General features: G+C 34.1%; 1 protein-coding gene across 7 annotated transcripts in view; it reads right to left on the bottom strand.

The window, feature by feature from the left end:
* Window positions 1-9,888: 9,888 nt before the first annotated feature.
* PTN (pleiotrophin) overlaps window positions 9,889-19,714 on the bottom strand; it is a 130,228-nt gene continuing 120,402 nt past the window's right edge. For 5 of the 7 annotated variants that reach the window (XM_074267819.1, XM_074267825.1, XM_074267820.1 and 2 more), the window contains one exon: window positions 9,889-14,518. In XM_074267819.1, coding sequence (XP_074123920.1) covers window positions 14,463-14,518 — 56 coding nt within the window. In that variant the 3' untranslated portion in view covers window positions 9,889-14,462. The remainder of the gene's footprint in view (window positions 14,519-19,714) is intronic. The other 2 variants (XM_074267824.1, XM_074267823.1) reach the window with 1 other exon arrangement.

Below are 19,714 nucleotides of genomic sequence, written 5' to 3'. Positions count from 1 at the left end.
CATTCTTGAGTTGCTATTAATGCCTTAGTTAATCTTCAGGTATAATTGAGGGATAGTTTATGTGCACAGCGCCTGAATGATATTATCTTACTTATTAATCTGCAATTGCTTTTATTTTATACTCAGTCCTCACTGCTGCAACTATTGTTTGGTAACTTCCAAGCACTAATTTATAGGATAATGGAGCTCAGATATTGCTGTGTGACCTTGAGGAAACATTTTATCATGCCTGGGTCTCAGTTACCTCATCTGTAAAAATAATAGATTAGAAAGCAAAATGAACTTGGCATGACGAAACTTGTGTTATACCACATATTAGCCATGCTATAAGAAGCAGATAACTAACCACTAATTTCATTTTATATTATTGATGTGGGGGAAAAATGTAGTCAAAATCTTAAGATGCTGCATAAGGCAAGCTATCATTAAAATCATCAGTACCAAAATTCTGCTCTTTTATTTAAATACATATAAGTGATTAATATTCATATTATATCTGATTTAGCATTTATATTCTGAGAGACAATAGAAGAAAAGCTGGACTCACATTCAAAAAGAGGTAGGTTCTGACTCATATTGGCTATTTTATTTTAAGTCAATTATTTACCCTTTCAGTGTCCCCAAGAAAAATACATACGAGTGCATGTCACAAAGTAGTATTTGACATGCCTGCATGTTAGGAATTTCTTGACTTAGGATATTAGATGTCAGTAAAATCACAAATCAAGTCTTAAAAGTTATGTATTTTCATTAAATTTAATATTGAAGAATCAAAATTCCAGTCTATATTTTTTTCTGCAAGTCTTTTCTCAGTCCTAATCATTTTTTACACTGTATTACATTTAATATTATTGTCCAACCCTTCTTCCTAAATATGTTTTTCTCTTTGAGTTTTCTTGATTATGTTCTCTTTGGGCTTTCTTCCACTTATTTGATTCTACCTCAGTCTCTTTTGCTGGTTTATAATCCATAGCTTGAAGCCTAAATTATAGGCATTCCCTAGGGCTTTGTCCTGAACCTTCTTTTCTCTACCATTTTTTCTTGGTGATGAAGGCAGTTCTCAAAGGTTTACTTATAATTTCTATACAGATCAATCACAAATCTATATACTCAGATCCAATTTCACTTATGAACTTCACTATTAGACTATTGGACATTTTGACTTGGACTTCAAGATAAACATGCCCTAGCCTACCATACCTGCTTTATTCCCAGTCAAATTCTGAAAAAACATTGTCCATGATAGGCCAAAGGTATAGGAAGGAGTGTGTGAGAGGAATGATTTTGAATCTGAGATCCTTAAGAGCCATGAAACATTAAATACTAACATAGATAGACAAAAGGAGGAAGAGGATTGAGAAGTTTGCCTTGGTCATTAATTGTTAGGATTACTAAGTAGAACTTCCAGGTGTATCTTGCCAGGCTTGAAGGGTCAATTCTAGTTAGACCAATGAGAGCATAGAACAAGCATTGAAGGAGATGATGAGGGAGCAAACTTGAAATAGATGGGCCTCTTCCTAGTTATTATTTTTTGACCTCTTGGTTGCTTCTGAGACTATTTAGCTCTCCCCCAGACACTCTCTTCCCTTGTTTGGATGACACTGCTCTTTCCAGACTATCCTCCCATATAGCGAGCTGTCGTCTCTAGAAGCTGCTGGATCGCTCTCTGGGAAGAGATCTGCTGTGTCTACTCAAATCTCTTAGACAGATTCTTCTTCCTGTAATGAACCATTGTCTCCAGGCAGTTGCTGTTAACTCTTGTCCTTAGAAATGACTTCCCTTCCTGCAGGGAGCCCCGTCAAGCCTGATGCAATGCAGAGTCTTTTTCTTGAATCCTGGCTCTGAATCTCCTCCAGCTCTTATCCTTCTCCAGGCCGATCTGCTCTCCAGGCCCAATATTGTGTCTTTTATCCTCCCAGAGAATGGGCGTGGGATAATGCAAGGGCTTCTGGGAAGAACCACCCCAGCCAATGAGCTTGCCCCCTCTATCAAGTCAACCTGAGTTCTCACCTTGTAATTGTCCAACCTGAATTCTCACCTTGTCACTATCCACTGGGTAAGGTGTAAGGCTTTGTTCTGGTTGTGCTGGGAGGTTCACCCACTCAATCACTCTGTCTCCTTGATGAAGGACTGCTGTGGGTGCCTCTTTTGTAGCAAAAACTGATATTTCCAAGGGTTTTTGAGTGACTCTTTCAACCACATTGGATAAAGCCAGTTCAACTTCTCTCAAAGCCTTTTGTGCTTCTTTTGTAAGCTGGCGTGGTGAATTTAAAGCACTGTCTCCCCTTAAAATGTCATATAGTGAATTTACTAAGTGAGAACTGAAGTTGTCTGGATAGTGACAAGCTATCTGATATAAGTTTTACACATACAATATGTAAAATATTTATATACTGGTCATTTTGTGGGGAGGGGAAATGAAAGGAAAGGAAAGAAAGGAAAGATGGAAGGAAGGAACAAAGGAAATAAGGAGGGACAAAAAGAAAAACAAAGGAAGGAAAGAAAGGAAAAGGAAAGAAAATGAAGGTAGTGTGCTTAGGTCTATATTCAGACATCATCAGTTCTTGCTCTAAAGGTAGATACCATTTTCCATCATGAGTCTTTTGGAATTGTCTTGGATCATTGAAGTGTTAAGAATATCTAAGTCATTTTTATTCATTGTAAAATACTGCTGTTACTTTGTATAGTGAGTCCTGTTTTGCTCACTTTACTCTGTATCAGTTCATGTAAGTCTTCTCAGATTTTTCTGAAATTTTGCTTGTTATTCACACAATAATATTGCTTTACAATCACACACACAACTTGCTTAGCCAATTTATGGGCATCCCTTCAATTTCTAAGTCTTAACCATCACAAAAAGAGGTGCTACAAATATGTTTGTACATAGCCCTACTTATTTTTATAAATGCATAAATGGAAAATAATTAAATGTAGAAAAGAATGATTAAGTTCTACAAAGTAAATAATAAGGATGGTTAATTCTTTTACCCTTTTTATCTCTTTAGGATATAGACTTAATAGTGGTATTGATGGATCAAAGGGTATGTACAATTTGATAGCCCTTTGGGAATAGTTCAAAACTGTTCTTCATAATGAGTGGATCAGTTCAAAACTCCACCAACAGTGTATTAGTAAAGCATTGCTTTTTAAAAGAATTTTAGAGTTCTTGGTCAGCTACATAATAGCAATCAGTTTAATGAAGCCTATTTTCTACCAGCCTCAGAGGCTAATCTCTTAGAGCATGCTTAGAAGTAGTCAATTCCTCATTGTATTATTTTTGTAAATGAGTAAATATGTTTTTAGAATTTGAACAGATGAAGGTTTCCTTGATAATTAGTAGGTTTGACAGGTAGTGCTCTCTTTGTTACTTGGTTTGTAATTTTTGTGTGTTGTACAAAGTAACTCTAAAATAAGGGTTTTTAAACTGCAATCTACAGGTAAGTGTCCAGGGATACATCTCAGGGGCTCCACGAATTTGAATGAGAAAAATGTTACATATTTATTTTTAATAATATCTAAATAAATTCAGCATATATTTCAATAATTTAAAAAATATATTCTGAGAAGGATGTCATGGGTTTTACCAAACTATCAATGGAGTCCATGATAAGAAAAACATTAAGAACTTTTCATCTTAAAGGGCAAGGGAACAGAGCTTTTTGAGAGTTGTGATCCAGTTCAACGAAAACAAAGGTTGAATTCATCAAAATGAATTTTATTGAAAACTAAAGTAAGTTAATTAAAATAAATCAGACTTAACAAAGCATCACAATTTATTTTTGAACCTTGAACACTTATCTTGATGAAGTGAATACATTTTGATTCATTTTATCCCAGCCAATGTATTAGGAATCTGGCACAAGAAGTGTACCATTTGTTCACTAGCTAATGCAATAACCCACATGGAGATATGTGCCTTCCATATCCCCACTACTTAACATATATTTAAGTAGCAATAAGTAATCAATAAAGCAAACTATGTAAGCTTTCATCAAACTGGAATCCAAGCTTAAGATTCCATTTATGATGGATCCCATATTTATCTCCAAGTTCTTTCTCTGTTTCTTTCCTTTTTAAATACAGATCCCATTTTATCATTTCATTGCAAAGTTTGATAAGACTAATACAAACTAGATCAGATTAAAATTTCAAACTTGTCTTAGCCCTATCATTTGCTGCACTCACTTTGTTTGAGTTCAGAACTCATAGTGAATGGTCCCTCCCTAGTCCTACTTAATTTTTATAAATGCATAAATGCAAAATAATTAAATGCAGAAAAGAATGATTAAGTTCTACAAAGTAAATAATAAGGATGGTTAATTAGATTCATTCACCTATAAGTGACAGTTTGACCAAGAATACATTTTCTGAGGAAGTAATGAGAGAATAGAGAACTGATATATACATACATATATATATATATATATATATATATATATATATATATATATATATATATATATATATATATATATATATATACACACCTTCATGAATGCCCATAATTAGAGGATCATGTAGAGGAAGAAGAGCTAGCAAATGAGTTTAGAAAGAGAAATAAAAACTACAGAAGCAAGAAGGGGTAGTATCTTATAGTCTAAGTATGGAGGGAATTTCAAAAATAAGAGGTAGGCAGTAGTGTTTGTTGCTACACAGAGGTCAAAGAAAATGAAGACAAATCAGGGCATTGAACTTTATCATTGAAATATTTGTGACAATTTTATTGTCAGGGAACAATAATGAGGCAGAAGATAAATTGATAAGGTTAAAAGCAAAGAGGTGGTAAGGAAATATAAGATTTGAGTATGGGGGTCACATTTAAGAAATATGACAGGTATAAAAATAAAAATAAAATAAAAATAAAATTCTATATTAAATATTAAAGGAAATATTATTTGCATTTTGGTATTGTTTGTTTGAATTCTCTCCAACTTCCACTTCTATTTAGAAGAAGTAGATATATTTAAATTTGAAGACAAAAGAAAAGATGCTAGCAGAGATTGGTGGGAGTGGGAGGAGAATTGAGGAAGTTTAAGAGAAATTGGAGAGAATTGAGGAAGTTTAAGAGACGGGAGAGAATGGGCATAGGAGAGAAGGAGGAGGAAGAAGAGTAGGATGATAAGTCAACTACCATTTGTTTAATGCTGATTATATGCCAAACATTTTGCTAAATGTTGAGGGTACAAAGAAAGGGTAAAACAATTCCTTTTCTCAAGGAGGTCACAGTACTATAGCAAGTAGGTATAATTTCATTATTTCCTCTAGTTTTACTTTGCTTCTGAATAAGAGTGAAGGCAGTGGATTGTAGTAATGATCCAAAGCTGAAGCTTAGCAAGGAAAAAATTAGCAATAGGATAAGAGAGCAAGATATTGGAAAGAATACAGTACAGAATTGAATTGATTCACTAAGGATTCATGATGAGGAAGATAGAAAGCTGTATCCGATGCAAGGGTGGTACTTGGGCAAAGAACTGAGAAGTGGAAGAATTAGAAGTCATAATGAAAGAACAGTGTTTGGGTTTCAATACAAAGAGAATGTTGGATGACAGCAGGTTGTGATCAGATAAAGGGATTCCAGAGTTTATGAACTTACAAGTTGTAAATTTATGCTTGATGATCAAATCAAAGATAAGACTATCTCCATGTGTACTTTTGGTAGAATGGAGAAAATAAGTTGAGGAACCAAGAAATTGGTTCAGTGAATATCAATATGAATTTTGAAGTCCTCTAGTGTGACAGCAACAGTTGGGGAGGAGAGAAAGACTGAGGCATGCACTGAACATGGTAAAGAAAGTAGAACATCTTGGAAGTTGGTAAATAACAGCTACCAGATTCATGTCTGCATTGTAAATATGGATTTAATGGACCTTAAAAAAGAAGTTATTAAATGATGCTGGTAGAGGGATAGACTGGAAATGAAAGCAGAAAACAAAGTATATTTAGACTCCTTCACTAGTTGGAAAGTGTGGAAAGGAAAACTGTGTAACTGGGAGGAGAACAGATCCAATGAGTACAATTAGATGTAAAGAAAAAAAAAAAGGTTTAAGATGAAAGTAAGTGACAACTGATTACATCACCAAGATGAAGGGGAAATTTCTGTACAGTAACCTTCTTCACTTTGAACTACAACTTTCATATGGCTGTATTCCCAACCTTGGGCAGACAAAAGACTTTAAAAAGCATTAGGAGAATTCTTATGAAAGATTCAATGCAATGATAGAAAAGTAAAATAATTAAATGAGAAGAAAATTACAGCTGTGTTAAAAAAAAAAAAAGTCCCTGATATAGGTATTTCTCTTTAACCTGCATATTTTGACCTTGCCATTATTTGTCTATCATTTAACTGTGAAGTCCCATGAAGTCAGGGGTCATGTCTTATTTGTTTGCCTAGGAAAACATCTCACACATAACAGATATCCAAGAAATAATTATCAAATGACCAAATGAGGAAAGAAGCAAGTTGAAAGGTGAAGAGAAAGCAAATGTGTCTGTCTATGATACATTTTCCCCATAGTTGGCAGTTCTGCTGGCCATATCTTCTAATAAGCACTCATGCTTCTATTGTCTGATATCTCTTTTATTCCCACGTCCCATTCTATTGTTTTTCTTCAAACTCTTTTCTTATTCTTCTTTCACAAGACTCTCAGCCAAATGGGTTTTAACACTTTAAAAAATCTTTCATTTGAATTAAAAAAACAATAAAGAAATATTTTTTCTACGCCTTTTAGATCTGGAGGGGAGAAGATAGGCAATTAGGGTTGCTTCTTCAAGAAGAAAGAGGCAATCAAATTTCAAGACAGAATTATACCAGCTAATATTAGAATTAAGATTGTATCATATTTGAAAATATTAAATCAATAATTTGCTATTTTACCAACTTTTTATTTTACCAACATTGTAAATACTTAATATTTATTGACAGTCATTGATAATAATATGTAGTAGAGAAATCAGACAAGGAAATATGAGGGAAAGATAGATGAGATAGAAGAAGAAAAATTCTTCATTCCACTTTTTTCCTCCACTCCTATAAAATTATTTTCATATGTTTTTTATTATGAACTCTCAATTTCTACATCTACAAAACTGAAATAACAATGGTTACTCTCTCCAAATCATAGCAGATATTAAATATTCAATGTTGCAAAATGTGGGCTTGAAGTTTAAATAAAAGGCAGTAGAGATAAGGATGACTGAGCCAATATAATAAAAATGACACTTTTATGTAAGTTCACTTACTTATCAATTCTAGACCAAACTACTAAAGAATTACTTTATGGAGCAAGAAAAAAATAAAAACATAATTCATCTGGAAGAATAAAATGTCAATATTATCAAGGGAATCAATGAAAAAGATCTGAAGGAAGGCATCCTATCAGTACCAGACTTCAAATTATATTGCAAAGGAGTAATGTGGTACTGATTAAGAAATAGAGTGGAACAGATTAGGCACACAATACCCAGTTGCAGATGTAATAATCTAAAGTTTGATAAACCCCAAGCTTTGGGGTAAGAACTCATCATCTGACAAAAATTGCTAGGAAAACTGGAAAGCAATTTGTGAGAAACCAGGCATAAACCAACTTCTAACTACAACATATATCAAGAAAAATGTCAAAATGAAATGATTTAACCATAAAATAGTAATATCATAAATAAATTAGGGGAATATAGAAAAATTTACCTGTCAGATATATGGATAAGGAAAGATTTTATGACCAAACAAGAGATAGAAAAATTAAAATCTTTTTAGGTAAACATACTTTTTTCACTTCATTTCTCTTCTTTTGTGTGTGTTTTCTTTTAACAGGAATAATATGGATATTTGCTTTTCATGACTTAACATGCACAATAAATATTATGTTACATGCCTTCTCATGGAATTGGGAGGGGTAGATGGTAAAGAGTGAATTTGTACTTCAAAGGTTTTTTTTTTGAGTTTTTAATGTAATCGGGAAACATTTAATGAAATAAATAACAATGCATTTTAAAAGATAAAGATGGACATTCCAACTGATAAAAAAAGCTCTAGATTGTATATAAAATTGTAATTTTAATTTTCGAAAAGTTTATTTAGACTCTAATAGTGTAATACTAACCTCATTATATACAATTTTAATAAAATCTGCAGATTACTAGTGGACTTGATGTTTTAGATATGACATATTCCAAAAGAATAGGGCCTTAAAATGACAAACAACATGAGTGTGGGAAATTTAAGAGGTGGATTTTCCAGTGTTCTTCTAAAAGGAGACAATAATTCACAGTCTCTGCAACAGAGGGCATAAAATTCTTTCATGATTTCACTTGCAATTGGTCCTTAAGGGAAAATGGACCAACTTGAGAGAGCTATGACTATAAAGTTACCAAGTCAAACATTTTTCAGAAGGAGAAAGAGAATAGTCATCTGTCATGTGAAGTTGGTGGTCTTTGTTCAGTATTTAGGATTTAATCAGTATAAAGAACTCCTGGTAAAGAAAGTCCCTATTGGCTATTCACCTATAACTTTGATTCTTAAAGAATGAGTTATGGTTCTTAGTAGTTAAATAGCTTGCCAATGGTTACTTAGCTAATATGTGTAAGAGACAAAGTACAATGGAATAAATAAACTAAACTTCTTTGATTGTGTGTGTATGTGTGTGTGTGTGTGTGTGTGTTAAAAATGACAGTGTTACTTCACTGAATAAACCAGTAAGTAGGATTCTATTTAGAATATGAAAAGAAAAAAAAATCATGGAATATATTTTGCAAAATTTAGAAGACTAATCTACCCATCATGCACCTTGCAAGTGGAATAGAATCTTTTCTATTCCATGATAACATTAAAAATGCAATGTGGCTTAGAGTTATAAAAACTAAATATTAAGCAGGATTAGAAGAAAATTTATTCTAGGTATTATAGTTTCAGAAATATTTTTTCCAAAAGAGCAGGGGGGGGGAAAGAATAATAAAAAGGAAAAATGCATCATCTTTACAATGACTTCCTTAAATACACAGCCTTAAGTTTTTAAATTTATCTGAGATATCCATTGTCTGTACTCCATCAATAAGTTTAGGAAGGCTTAACAATTCTACAGTTTTAATGACTATGTGAGCAAAGTTTTTATGTCATGTATTTGTAATATACAACTTTGAAATGCCTTCTTATTTTATTTGTTCTTCACAAGAGCTCTGAGGTAATTACAAAAAGGTATCATATCCATAATGATGTGACTTATCTCTACTCAGCCACTGTCAAAAGTTTAAGTTGAACATAGGTCTCACCTGACTACAAAACCAAACTTTCAATACCCCTTGCAAACAGTGTGAAAAGGCATTTATAAAGACAATGACAATAATTGTGGCAAGTGGGATTGGTTTACAGAAGGTGACAAAACCACTTAGGAAAAAGGCTGCTCAGCTTTTGATTAACAAATTGATTTTACAGAAAGGTAGTCATGTTACACTGGATGAAAAGTGAATCAACTACACATTCTTAATGAGTGAGACTGACAGCATGAATTTGGAGAAGAAATCAAATTCCACTTACTCAGTATTCAATTGATATCCCACATCATGCAAATCCCCTGTATTTCCAGTAATATAACTGATGGTCATCAAGATAATGAGTCATCAAGGAAAGTTTTAAATAGTGTTCAGTGTATCTATTTGTAAAAATATAGTACAATGCAATAGTTACCATTTTTATCAAGCAATGAATAAAATAAAAATATTTTGGCACTTTAAAAATGAAGCATCAATTTGACTTTTGCAGACTGCCAAATTCATGACCATTTAAAAATGACTGGGGTATTTCTCTAAATCTCTCAGGATTTTAGGAAACTTCTAGAAGACAATTTGTATTCTGTCCAGTAGTTTTGACAGTCAAAAGACAACAGCCAAGTTCTCTTTGATTAGATTTTTTTTTATTTTTTTATCTCCACTAAGAGCAAGTCAAGTAGGTAGATACAATCAATAAATGTATACATTCTCTAAGGCATCCCATCACAGGAGGGTAGGGAACCATTAGGGATATTATATCAGGATTATTCATGGTTTTATTCTATTATGTAGATATATGGCTTTCGTGCAGATTTTCAAAGACCAAAAGATAAAATGCTTCTAACAATCAATATACAAAAAGAAATTAAAAAACAAACTTCACCCAACCCCATGAGTAACTTGGTACTATAATGTTTAATAGGTATAGTATATACATGTGATTCATCGATATTTTTGTGCCTGCTAAGTTTTTATTTGAACATATTTTCTTATTTTAAGTTACAAAAGTAAAGTTATAGGTAAAGGGAGTGGAAGATTTGTTGAAATTTTTGCTAATCAAATGGAAAAGTCATTTAGATCATCATTTCCTCACATGAAAACATTCCTAAATGGAGATATTTCATTGGCTACCCTGCACAGGCACTGCCAGATCACCCTGAGGGCATATTTTAACTTTGGTTTCTACTTGGCCTAATGGGTGACTGGAAGCAATGAGAGGGAGATATTACTGTAGCAAGGGGACATTAGTCACCCTCTTTGAAGTGTCCTCCACACTGTCCTTCCCCTGGAAGCCAGCATTCCAGACAAGTATGAGGTAGGCACTACTTGCTACACACTCAGGACCTTCTTCCCTCTTGAGCAAACTCATTAAAAAAAGATCAATAGTTTCCTTTAAAACTGGAATCAGTGCCTTGAACTACTTCAGGACTCATTTTCTGCCCTTGTCATTATAGAAAAAGACTAAAGAAGGGAGAAATTATTTGCCTCCATCCCATTTAGCAAACTAGAACCATATACAACATTCTAGCAAAGTTTTGAGTTTTCACACTTTGAAATAATGTTATGACTATATAATCTGGTGCAAAATATTCCCTTCTCTTTCCCTCCTAAACCATCTCACCCCAAAAAGTCACTTTTATTTCTTTACTCTTCACTTTAAAAACTTAAGCTAACTGAATTATCTTTTTTTTAATGGAAAAAGTTATATAGCCTTTCCCACAGGCCAGTCAAACTTTTAAGTGTCAAGAAGTTGACTAAATTCCAGCTTTCCTTAAGTTAGAAAACATGCAGGAAATGACCTAGAAATAAAACTTTCACTCATTACTGTGAATGATTTTGAAGCACCTGTGGGTCAAAATTGATAACAGTAAAGCCAAACTTCAATTGTTTTCAAATAAATATAAAAAGAAAGTAAGAATTAAACAGGACTTACTATTATTCTTTAATTTCCTTATTCAAAGGCAACCCAGGCTTTCTACAAAGTTATCTTTTAACCTTTCAGTTTCAGGACAATCCTAAACATAGCTCTCTATTCCTGTAATCATAACCTTAGATAATGAGATGGAGCTTGCTTTTAATTATTTCTTAATGTGGTTTTCTAGAAGTGAGGCCAGAGAAAGCTCTTCTTCAAAATGAATTTTCCTCTTCTTCCTAAGTAATCATATTCTTTACCATGGAATATACAGTTTTTCAGCTTTCATATGAATCTAGACAGAAATGGTTTCAAGGACTGGGAATTCTCTGTCATCTCCAAGGTCTTTGGGGATTTATTTGCCACCAACTACCCTAACATGAGGGTCTCATTTCAATGAATCTTTTCTTCCTCTTCCTCACAAACTGCACAAATGGAGATGGAGAGAGTCATATCTCTTCATAATATATCAGAATAACTAAGAAAGTAGATATTTGTTAGCGAATCAATGGATAGCACCCCTCCTGAACACTAAATCCTGATTACTAGGGACCTTCTCATGGGGTTTCTCTTTTTAACTTTCCAGAAGCCTCAGGGGAAAAACCTCATGCCTACCATATTCTTCCACTCATGCAACTGGCAAATACTAGAATTTAAACTTTTGAAATGTATAAGAAAATCTAGCAGAGTCCTCTCCATATCACTACTCCTTCCCTCTAAGCCTAGCAGGTTTAAGATCTCATGAAATGAAAAGTGTTTGAAGAAAGGGCTTCCCCTGGTGTTTTCCGAAACTCCCCAGTTTATTAGGATCATCAGTTGTTTCACCAACAACAACAATTGCAATAATCACCCACGTTTGGAGCTTGTTCTTTTTGATCCTTATCTTGTCAGTTTCTCATTGTGATTTAGCAAGTCAGAAAGCCAGTTTCAGTAAAATAGTTCTGGCAGTTGGAAGGCAATTTAATTTCACACATATGCAACTGAGATTACAGCCCTGCTATACAAACTGACCTTTTTTCCATAACAAGAGAAAGAATCAGAGGGTCAATTATATGGTTTGTTAAGGGCTGGAGATAAAACAACAGAAATCTCCTGCATTTCTTTGGCTTCTCATAATGTCATGTCAATAGAGGAGTGTGGCATGGATATTTACCAGGCTGTCACTTAAGAGATCTTATTCTGACTCACTATGGATTCATGGGATGTTGTTTTTGGCTAGTACCTATAGGAAGTGCTAATGTAGAAGCAATGATGATGACAAGCTAATAGAATGCAGCGTAGCTCCTTTCCATCACTACCCAACATTCTGGTGTAATTTTGAACACCAAACAGTTGGATATGATACATTTATCTCACCTCATCTCTCTACCCCCTGTGCATATATTTTCCCTTTGATTTAGATCATCTTGAAAAAAAAGACATCATTTCCTGTGCATCTGGCTATCATTTGAATTTTTTAGGGCATTCCGCTTTTATTAAATAGGAATCAATCTCAAAGCATGGTCCTTACCTCTTTATAATTCATTTTGCAAGTTGGCATTTAGTGCAAAGACAGAATTGAACACAGATCCCCCTAACGGGGAAACTTTCCCTAGAAGTTAGAACTACTCTGGGAATGGATTTCATGCCTTTATAAAATGACTGGAATATGCATATGCCCCTTCTTTAAAATAAGTATAGTAATAATTTTAATCTTGTCTTACAGAATAACTGATTATGACAAGACCAAAACTTTGAACTTAGATAATGCCAAACAACTTTACATTTCTCATAAAATCAGAGAAATCTTCCATTGAGACATAACTAAGATAGTGTGATTGAGACTTTGCTCCAGGGCACCAATATTTAGAAAGTACAAAGATTTTACACATGCTCTCCTACAGATTGAAATAAGAAATTAAAACTAGGAACTTTTAACTACCTAGTTAGCATGAAAAAGAATTTTAAATAGGAAGCTACAAGTTCACAAATAATGTTAATAGCACCCATCTGTGAGACTCAATGATAACTAACTCTCCCTTTTCAACTGATTTCATCCTGATTGCTTACTCTATTATTTGCATATCATGAATTTCAAGGTTTATTGGGGAGGATACAGTTTGTACTGTTTTCCTGGGCCCCTAAATTTCTAATTATAGCTCTGCTTCCTTTATAAATGGCCCTTGCAGGGCCAAGAGATAAAGGTGTTACACACATGGTCTTTGGCACTCACATGATATCTATTGGAACCAAATAGCCTGGCAGAGACACAGGATTCATACTCTTCCAGTTCTCACATTGTTACCCTAGGACTGGTATGTGCCTTGCAACTGTAAACCTTCCATTACAAAATGTAATTCTTTCTTTCCTATTCCCCAAACCCAGCCCTATATGTGGCCTTGCTTGAGGCCAATAGCACCAATCTAATCACACTTTCCAATAATCAATGTGAAGGAAAAGAGCATCACTAAAAATAAATCTTCTGTTTATGTACAGAAGTCTTTTAACTATATCTAAGCAATAAATCTTCATTACTAATAGATCAGACTGGGTGGAACGAGAGTGGGCCAGTATGGTGGGAGACAGGAGAAGATTTTAGAAATTAATTATCTAATAAAACAGCATATTTTCTTCCTGGTAATTTTTCATATGGAAAAATCTCTTTTGCCTAGAAAACAAAGATTGCTGCCAAAATAGGAGATTATTTTGAATACAAAATACTATTTTTGCTTTAAAAAAACAGCATTTGTTCCAGAGCACAGGAGAAGGTTTAAGATTACTGATGTTTCTTCTTTTAATTGACTAAAAGCAAAGAAGAGTTCAATGTTTGAAAAGATGATATTTCTCCCTATAATAAATGGGAAGAAGAATTCAATTTTATTTTGCCTGGGAAAAAGTTCAAATTTGAAAAGGGAATAGGGAGGGCATCTAACCTGAGAATGCATTTACTCATTCATCATGAAATCTTAACTCCCACCAAAAGAAAAACAATATAAAAAGATGGTTGGTTTTAGACCTAAAATTGTGCATGACTTTGAAAAAATGACTTTAAGCTTTTATATATTGTTCATTGTATGAAAGAAATGAATTTCTAAATGGAATTACAGTCTTTTAATACAGGCACCTAACAGTGTTATGGTTACACATGAAAAAATACTACTATAAAAAAGTTCTTTTTTTTCTTTCTGCCTATTGTATAATTAAGCTATAAATAACTTTAGGATAGGACCCCTACAATTGGTGTAAATAAAACTGTTAAATGATCATGTTTGCCGATGTCCCTTTAATGTTCTGCCCAGCTTGCTGTCTTTTAGTCCAACATCTTCTCTTGTTTCTTGCCCTCCTTTTTCTTCTTCTTGGATTCTGCTGTAGTCGCCAAAAGAAGAAAAAAGAAAGAAAAAAAAGAACATTAAAATACTAAATTACATAAATACAAGAACCTTCTCTGCCTCCAAAAAGGCATTAAGGCAATAAGACAAGGTGAGAAATTCAAAGTGTATCTTGCTTTCCTGGATACAAAAGAAAATATCTAAAATGCTAAAGGCTACCTATGTATGCATGTGGTTTGTATGTATGTGTTCGTATTAAGGATGGAACATAAAGAGAATATTTTAATGAGAAAAATAATTCTTTCTATCCAATTGGTCATCCCTACTTGGCGTGCAAGACATTGTCTTGAGGTCCTTTTATAAAATAGGAAAATGGCAGGAAACGGAGAGAAAACAGGTCACAGCTCAATGGAAAGCAGAAGATTAGCATTGCACATCCCATTTCCCCTCATTCCTTTTCCTGCAGGTCTGCTTGTATTAGTCTTTTTTTGAACATGCATGAAGTTCCAGGGAATGTCGGAGGACTGATTCTCTAGATTTCTCAGCTTCAGCTGCTGTCTCCTCTCTGGCTTCACTTAGCACCTTTGTGTGCTTAAAAACCCATTAAAAGGACATTTGTGCAAAGCATCCAAATGCTATTGGAACTTTGAGTTCCTGGGATTTGATCATCTTTGGGGAAGCAAAGGGAACATGTCAAATTGGTTCATCTGCAGCTGTCTAAGGGAAGCACAGCTACAGATGATTTTAACGAAATGACTTCTGTTCTGATCATGGAATGTGGTACTCCTTAGTAAATACCCAACTCAAAATCAAGATGGGCATATTAGATGGCTCCATACTAGCCCACAGGATGTACTAGGCAAAGCACCATGGAATTGAGAGGGGTGCTGTCAATCAACAAGCATCATTTTAGAGCTTGTTATGGGCTAAACATTCAAGATACAAAATCAAAAGTGAAACAATGAAACTTCAATACAGTTTTGGGATTCTATGCTCTACTCACGATTTTACTTTATCTGCTGTCAGATTCTAATAATGAGAGAATCTTTATTTCCACTATATTTTCCTCTACTCATACAAACATCACCAAGTAATATTTTTACCTGTTCCATGTCCATCAGAAAACAGAAATCAATATCACAATCATAGTACCAAATATAAAATAAATACTATTTCAAAATCAGAGGCCAAAGTGAATTGGTGAATGGTCCTCACCCCTGCTTTTCCCAAGATTCACGTTTGAACTCAGATCACACACAGAAATCAGTGCAAATAATAATGAATAGGATGCTGGTCTTACTCACACATTCCTGTATCTTATTGGTTTAATAGGCTTTGGTGGGAGTGGGGTGAGAGAAGTAACCAGGGACATAATTGATTTATTATAACTTATTATTATTATATTATAACTCAGTTTATTATAATACTTGCAGGGTTGCTTAATCACCATCTATAATAGTGTTTCTGAGAGAAAATATATTCTGAATTTTAAACAATTGACTTACAAATTATTTTTGGAAAGAGTTCATAAAGTAAGGTTTGATGAAAGGATTTAAAATGTCTTTGATTTGTTTTATACCTTTTAGATAGGTTGAGTTTGGCATTATTGAAGTTGGCAGCTAAAAAGCAAGGTTGCTTACCAGAAATCATAGTTAGCCAACAATTCCTCCTGAGTTTCAAAAAGATATGATACAGGAAATGGGAGAAATGTTATAGGTTATGACTTTCAGATGCTAAGGCAACCCTAAATTCCTAGTTCCTGTCTGTCTGTTGTTGTTTTTTTAATCAATATCCTTTGCTGAAGCATCACCCACTGCAGAATCCTTTAGTATGAGTAGCCCCAGGGTCCTCTCTTCCCTTCTTTCTTCTCCTTTCTTCTCATCTTCATTCTGCTTTTCCCTTTTCCCCCTCCACTCTCTTCCCCTTTCTTCTCTTCCCCTCCCCTCCATTTTTCCCTTTTTTCTGTGCTTCTCCTCCTGTCTACTCTCTTCTCCTTTCCTTTCTTCCTCTCTCCATCATTCCCCTCTTTTTTTATCTCTTCTTCTCTTTTCTTTTTTCTTCTACTCTCTGTTCTCTCTTCTTCTCTCCTGCCCTTACATCCAGAATGGTACGTCATATGTGATAATTTTTTGTCAATTGATTGATCAGATTGATCAAATTGCCTCTCACAGAGTTGTGTGACTGAAATGAGGTGATAAATGTAAAAGTGCTTCACAGATTTTAAAGCACCATATAAATATCAGTTTTCTTTATTTCTTCCTATAGCACATGCACCAAAGGCTTAGTAGCTTTGAAAGAAAATATGTAACAGAAATTGGAGTGTGCTGGATAATTACCATATTCTTTCCTTTGATCCTACATTGGTAGTTGAATCAATCAAATAGAAAATAGCTGCCAGTCCTGATTTATCAACTTTGGAAGGGTTGAAAAGTCATTAAGAAAGTAGCCCCATACAGTAAGAAGAGCACTGATATTGTAGTTAGAAAGCCGTGGTTCCATTTCTACCTCAGACATTTAATAGCAATATGACATATCATGAAGTTGTATCATATCCAAAAAAAAAATGATCAACTTAGTGAGGAGACTGAAAATTAGGGTCATGGTAGAGGCACTAGAGGTCCTCGGTATATTAAGACTGGGGAGAAGAAAACGTAGATGGGACATGCTAGCTTCCTAAAAAGCCTCTCTTATATAGAAATAGCTGGGAAGCACTATGGACAGAGGATAGGCCTTAGACTCAGGAGAACCTAATTTCAAATCTGACTTCAGATATTTACTAGCTGTGTGACTGTAGACAAATTATTTTGCCTCCAAAATAAAAGAAAGAAAGAAAAAAGCTATCAGTGGAAGAAAATTAATTGATTCTGTGCAGCTCTAGAGGACAGATATAGGCCCAGTAGTGGAACAGAATTTTAGCTACAGAGATAAGATCATGAAATTTACTTCTCACCTCAGCATAGAGGTGGAAAGCTATAATGGCAGATAACTGCATTTAATTTCTAATATCATCATTGTATTTAGTTGTTTTTGATGAACTGTTTTAAATAATTACAAATGAGAGTTCAATTGGGTTCTGTTGGAGTGGGGAGAAAGGGAAGATATGTCTAGAAATTACTGCCATGTAAAATCAAAAGGCATCAATAATTTTTAAATAATAATAATTGCATACCTTGTGAGCCAGTTTCTTATTACTTTTCTATCACTAACAATGCACAAGCAGAGTTGGGGTTACCACTTCTAGAAGGGATATGTGTTTGGATATGGATGGCTATAAATCATCTCTAAAATCCCTTCAAATACTGAGATTCTGTGATTGTCAGTCTAAAATTCAATGAGTGGTTGTACTGATAGTATAAATACCTGGGAGGAAAGTAGGCTTTAAGAGCTTTGAGTTTGTACTTTGAATGTATTAGTTCTCTAAGACCTTAGGGTACTTTATCATTTTGGAACTTCCATAAAAATATCCCCTCCCTCATGGATCCAGCTGACCAGCATACCCTTCCAAACTAGCCCAGTGATATGCACATAGTGGTAATCTGATAATTATTGAATCAGACATGGAATGATGTGAAATCTTATCACATGGCTATGTGTCATGACATGATACCATTTGCTAAAGTCCCTAATATTTGAACCTCAGGAAGAAAACATTAACCTTTCCAAGTATTACATTGCAGGTGGAGAGTAGTGCACTTTTTTACTATTTGAGTTAATGTATTCACAGCTGCACTTCACCCTCACAGTTGTGATCTTGGCTAGGAGTAATAAAATTAATGGAATGCATTATTCAATAGAAAAACTAAGTTTTGCAATGTTAGCATTTTCTGGGCATTTAGCTTACAACTCCTCCTCGCATTTCTCCACACAGTCTCTCCATATAGCTACAGACTCTTTTCCCATCTGTTGATCTTTTCAGAGCGTCTCTTTTACCAACCAGATCATATGCTTTTTCTGCCACCTACCTCTCTGGAGCAGGGTGTTGTATATGTACATATAGATATAAATTTAGGTATAAATATAGATGTCAAAGTCAATGTCTAAATAAATGTAGGTGCCAGTGTGAATGTGGATCTGGTTGTAAAACTCTGTATCTAAGAATATACATCTTGTCTGTGCATATATGTATATTTCTGAGTATATGTACCAGCATTCTAACTTGTCCACTTGTGTGAACTGTGAGAATAGAGGAAGATCATTTAACATCTCTGAAGTTCTGTTTCCTTATATATTAAATGGAAATAATAACAACTAGAGAACTAGATGGCTCAGTGGATAGAGCCTGGACCTAAAATCAATAAGATTTGAATTTAAAATATGTAACCCTGGGCAAGTCACTCAATCTCTGCCTCTTCAGTTTCTTCAAATGTAAAATCTTGTAGAGCTATTGTTAATAATATTTGTGAGAGAGAGAAAAAGAAAAGAAGAAAGAGAAAGAAAGAAAAAAATGAAGAAAAGAAGGAGAAAAAAACAAAGAAACAAAGAAGAGAAAGAGGTAAGGAGGAAGGGAAGAAAGGAAGGAAGGAAGGAAGGAAGGAAGGAAGGAAGGAAGGAAGGAAGGAAGGAAGGAAGGAAAGAAGGAAGGAAGGAAGGAAGGAAGGAAGGAAGGAAGGAAGGAAGGAAGGAAGGAAGGAAGGAAGGAAGGAAGGAAGGAAGGAAAGAAGGAAGGAAGGAAAGAAGGAAGGAAGGAAGAATTCTTATAAGGATAAAAAGGATAATGTTTTAAAATCATTTTGCATTTTAAAGCATTTAAAACACTATATAAAAGTCAGCTAGTATAATAATAAATATATATATGTATTCACAGAATTTCTTTTTTGAGGAAAGAATTTCTTAGTTTTAATGTGCTATTGAAATGTTATTATTGCTCCTGAACCTACTGTAATTATTTTAATGTAGTACTTATATATACAGGTTAAAATATGCTAACAAATGAATCTGGAGAGACAGAAAGAGGTATATGACTATATTTATCTGTACTTCTATCATGTTGCAGGCTTTTCTGCAAAAGGATATTGATGCAGAAGTTCCTAGTTGCCAGCTAATGTGTGTGAAAACATTTTAAATCCCACACCCTTGTCTCATCCTTGTATATTTGATGCATTTTCTCTTGATTATTTCAAGTAATATTTTGGTCAAGGGAAACATGAGTTTTGTAGGGTGAGTGGTGTGTGTGTGTGTGTGTGTGTGTGTGTGTGTGTATGCATATATATGCATGTGTATGTTGCCATTTTAC

Source organism: Sminthopsis crassicaudata, chromosome 5, assembly GCF_048593235.1.
Source record: "Sminthopsis crassicaudata isolate SCR6 chromosome 5, ASM4859323v1, whole genome shotgun sequence".
In the NCBI taxonomy this organism is placed as follows: domain Eukaryota; kingdom Metazoa; phylum Chordata; class Mammalia; order Dasyuromorphia; family Dasyuridae; genus Sminthopsis; species Sminthopsis crassicaudata.
The sequence above is the reverse complement of the archived record's forward strand: the minus strand, read 5'-3'. Positions and strand labels throughout refer to the sequence as shown.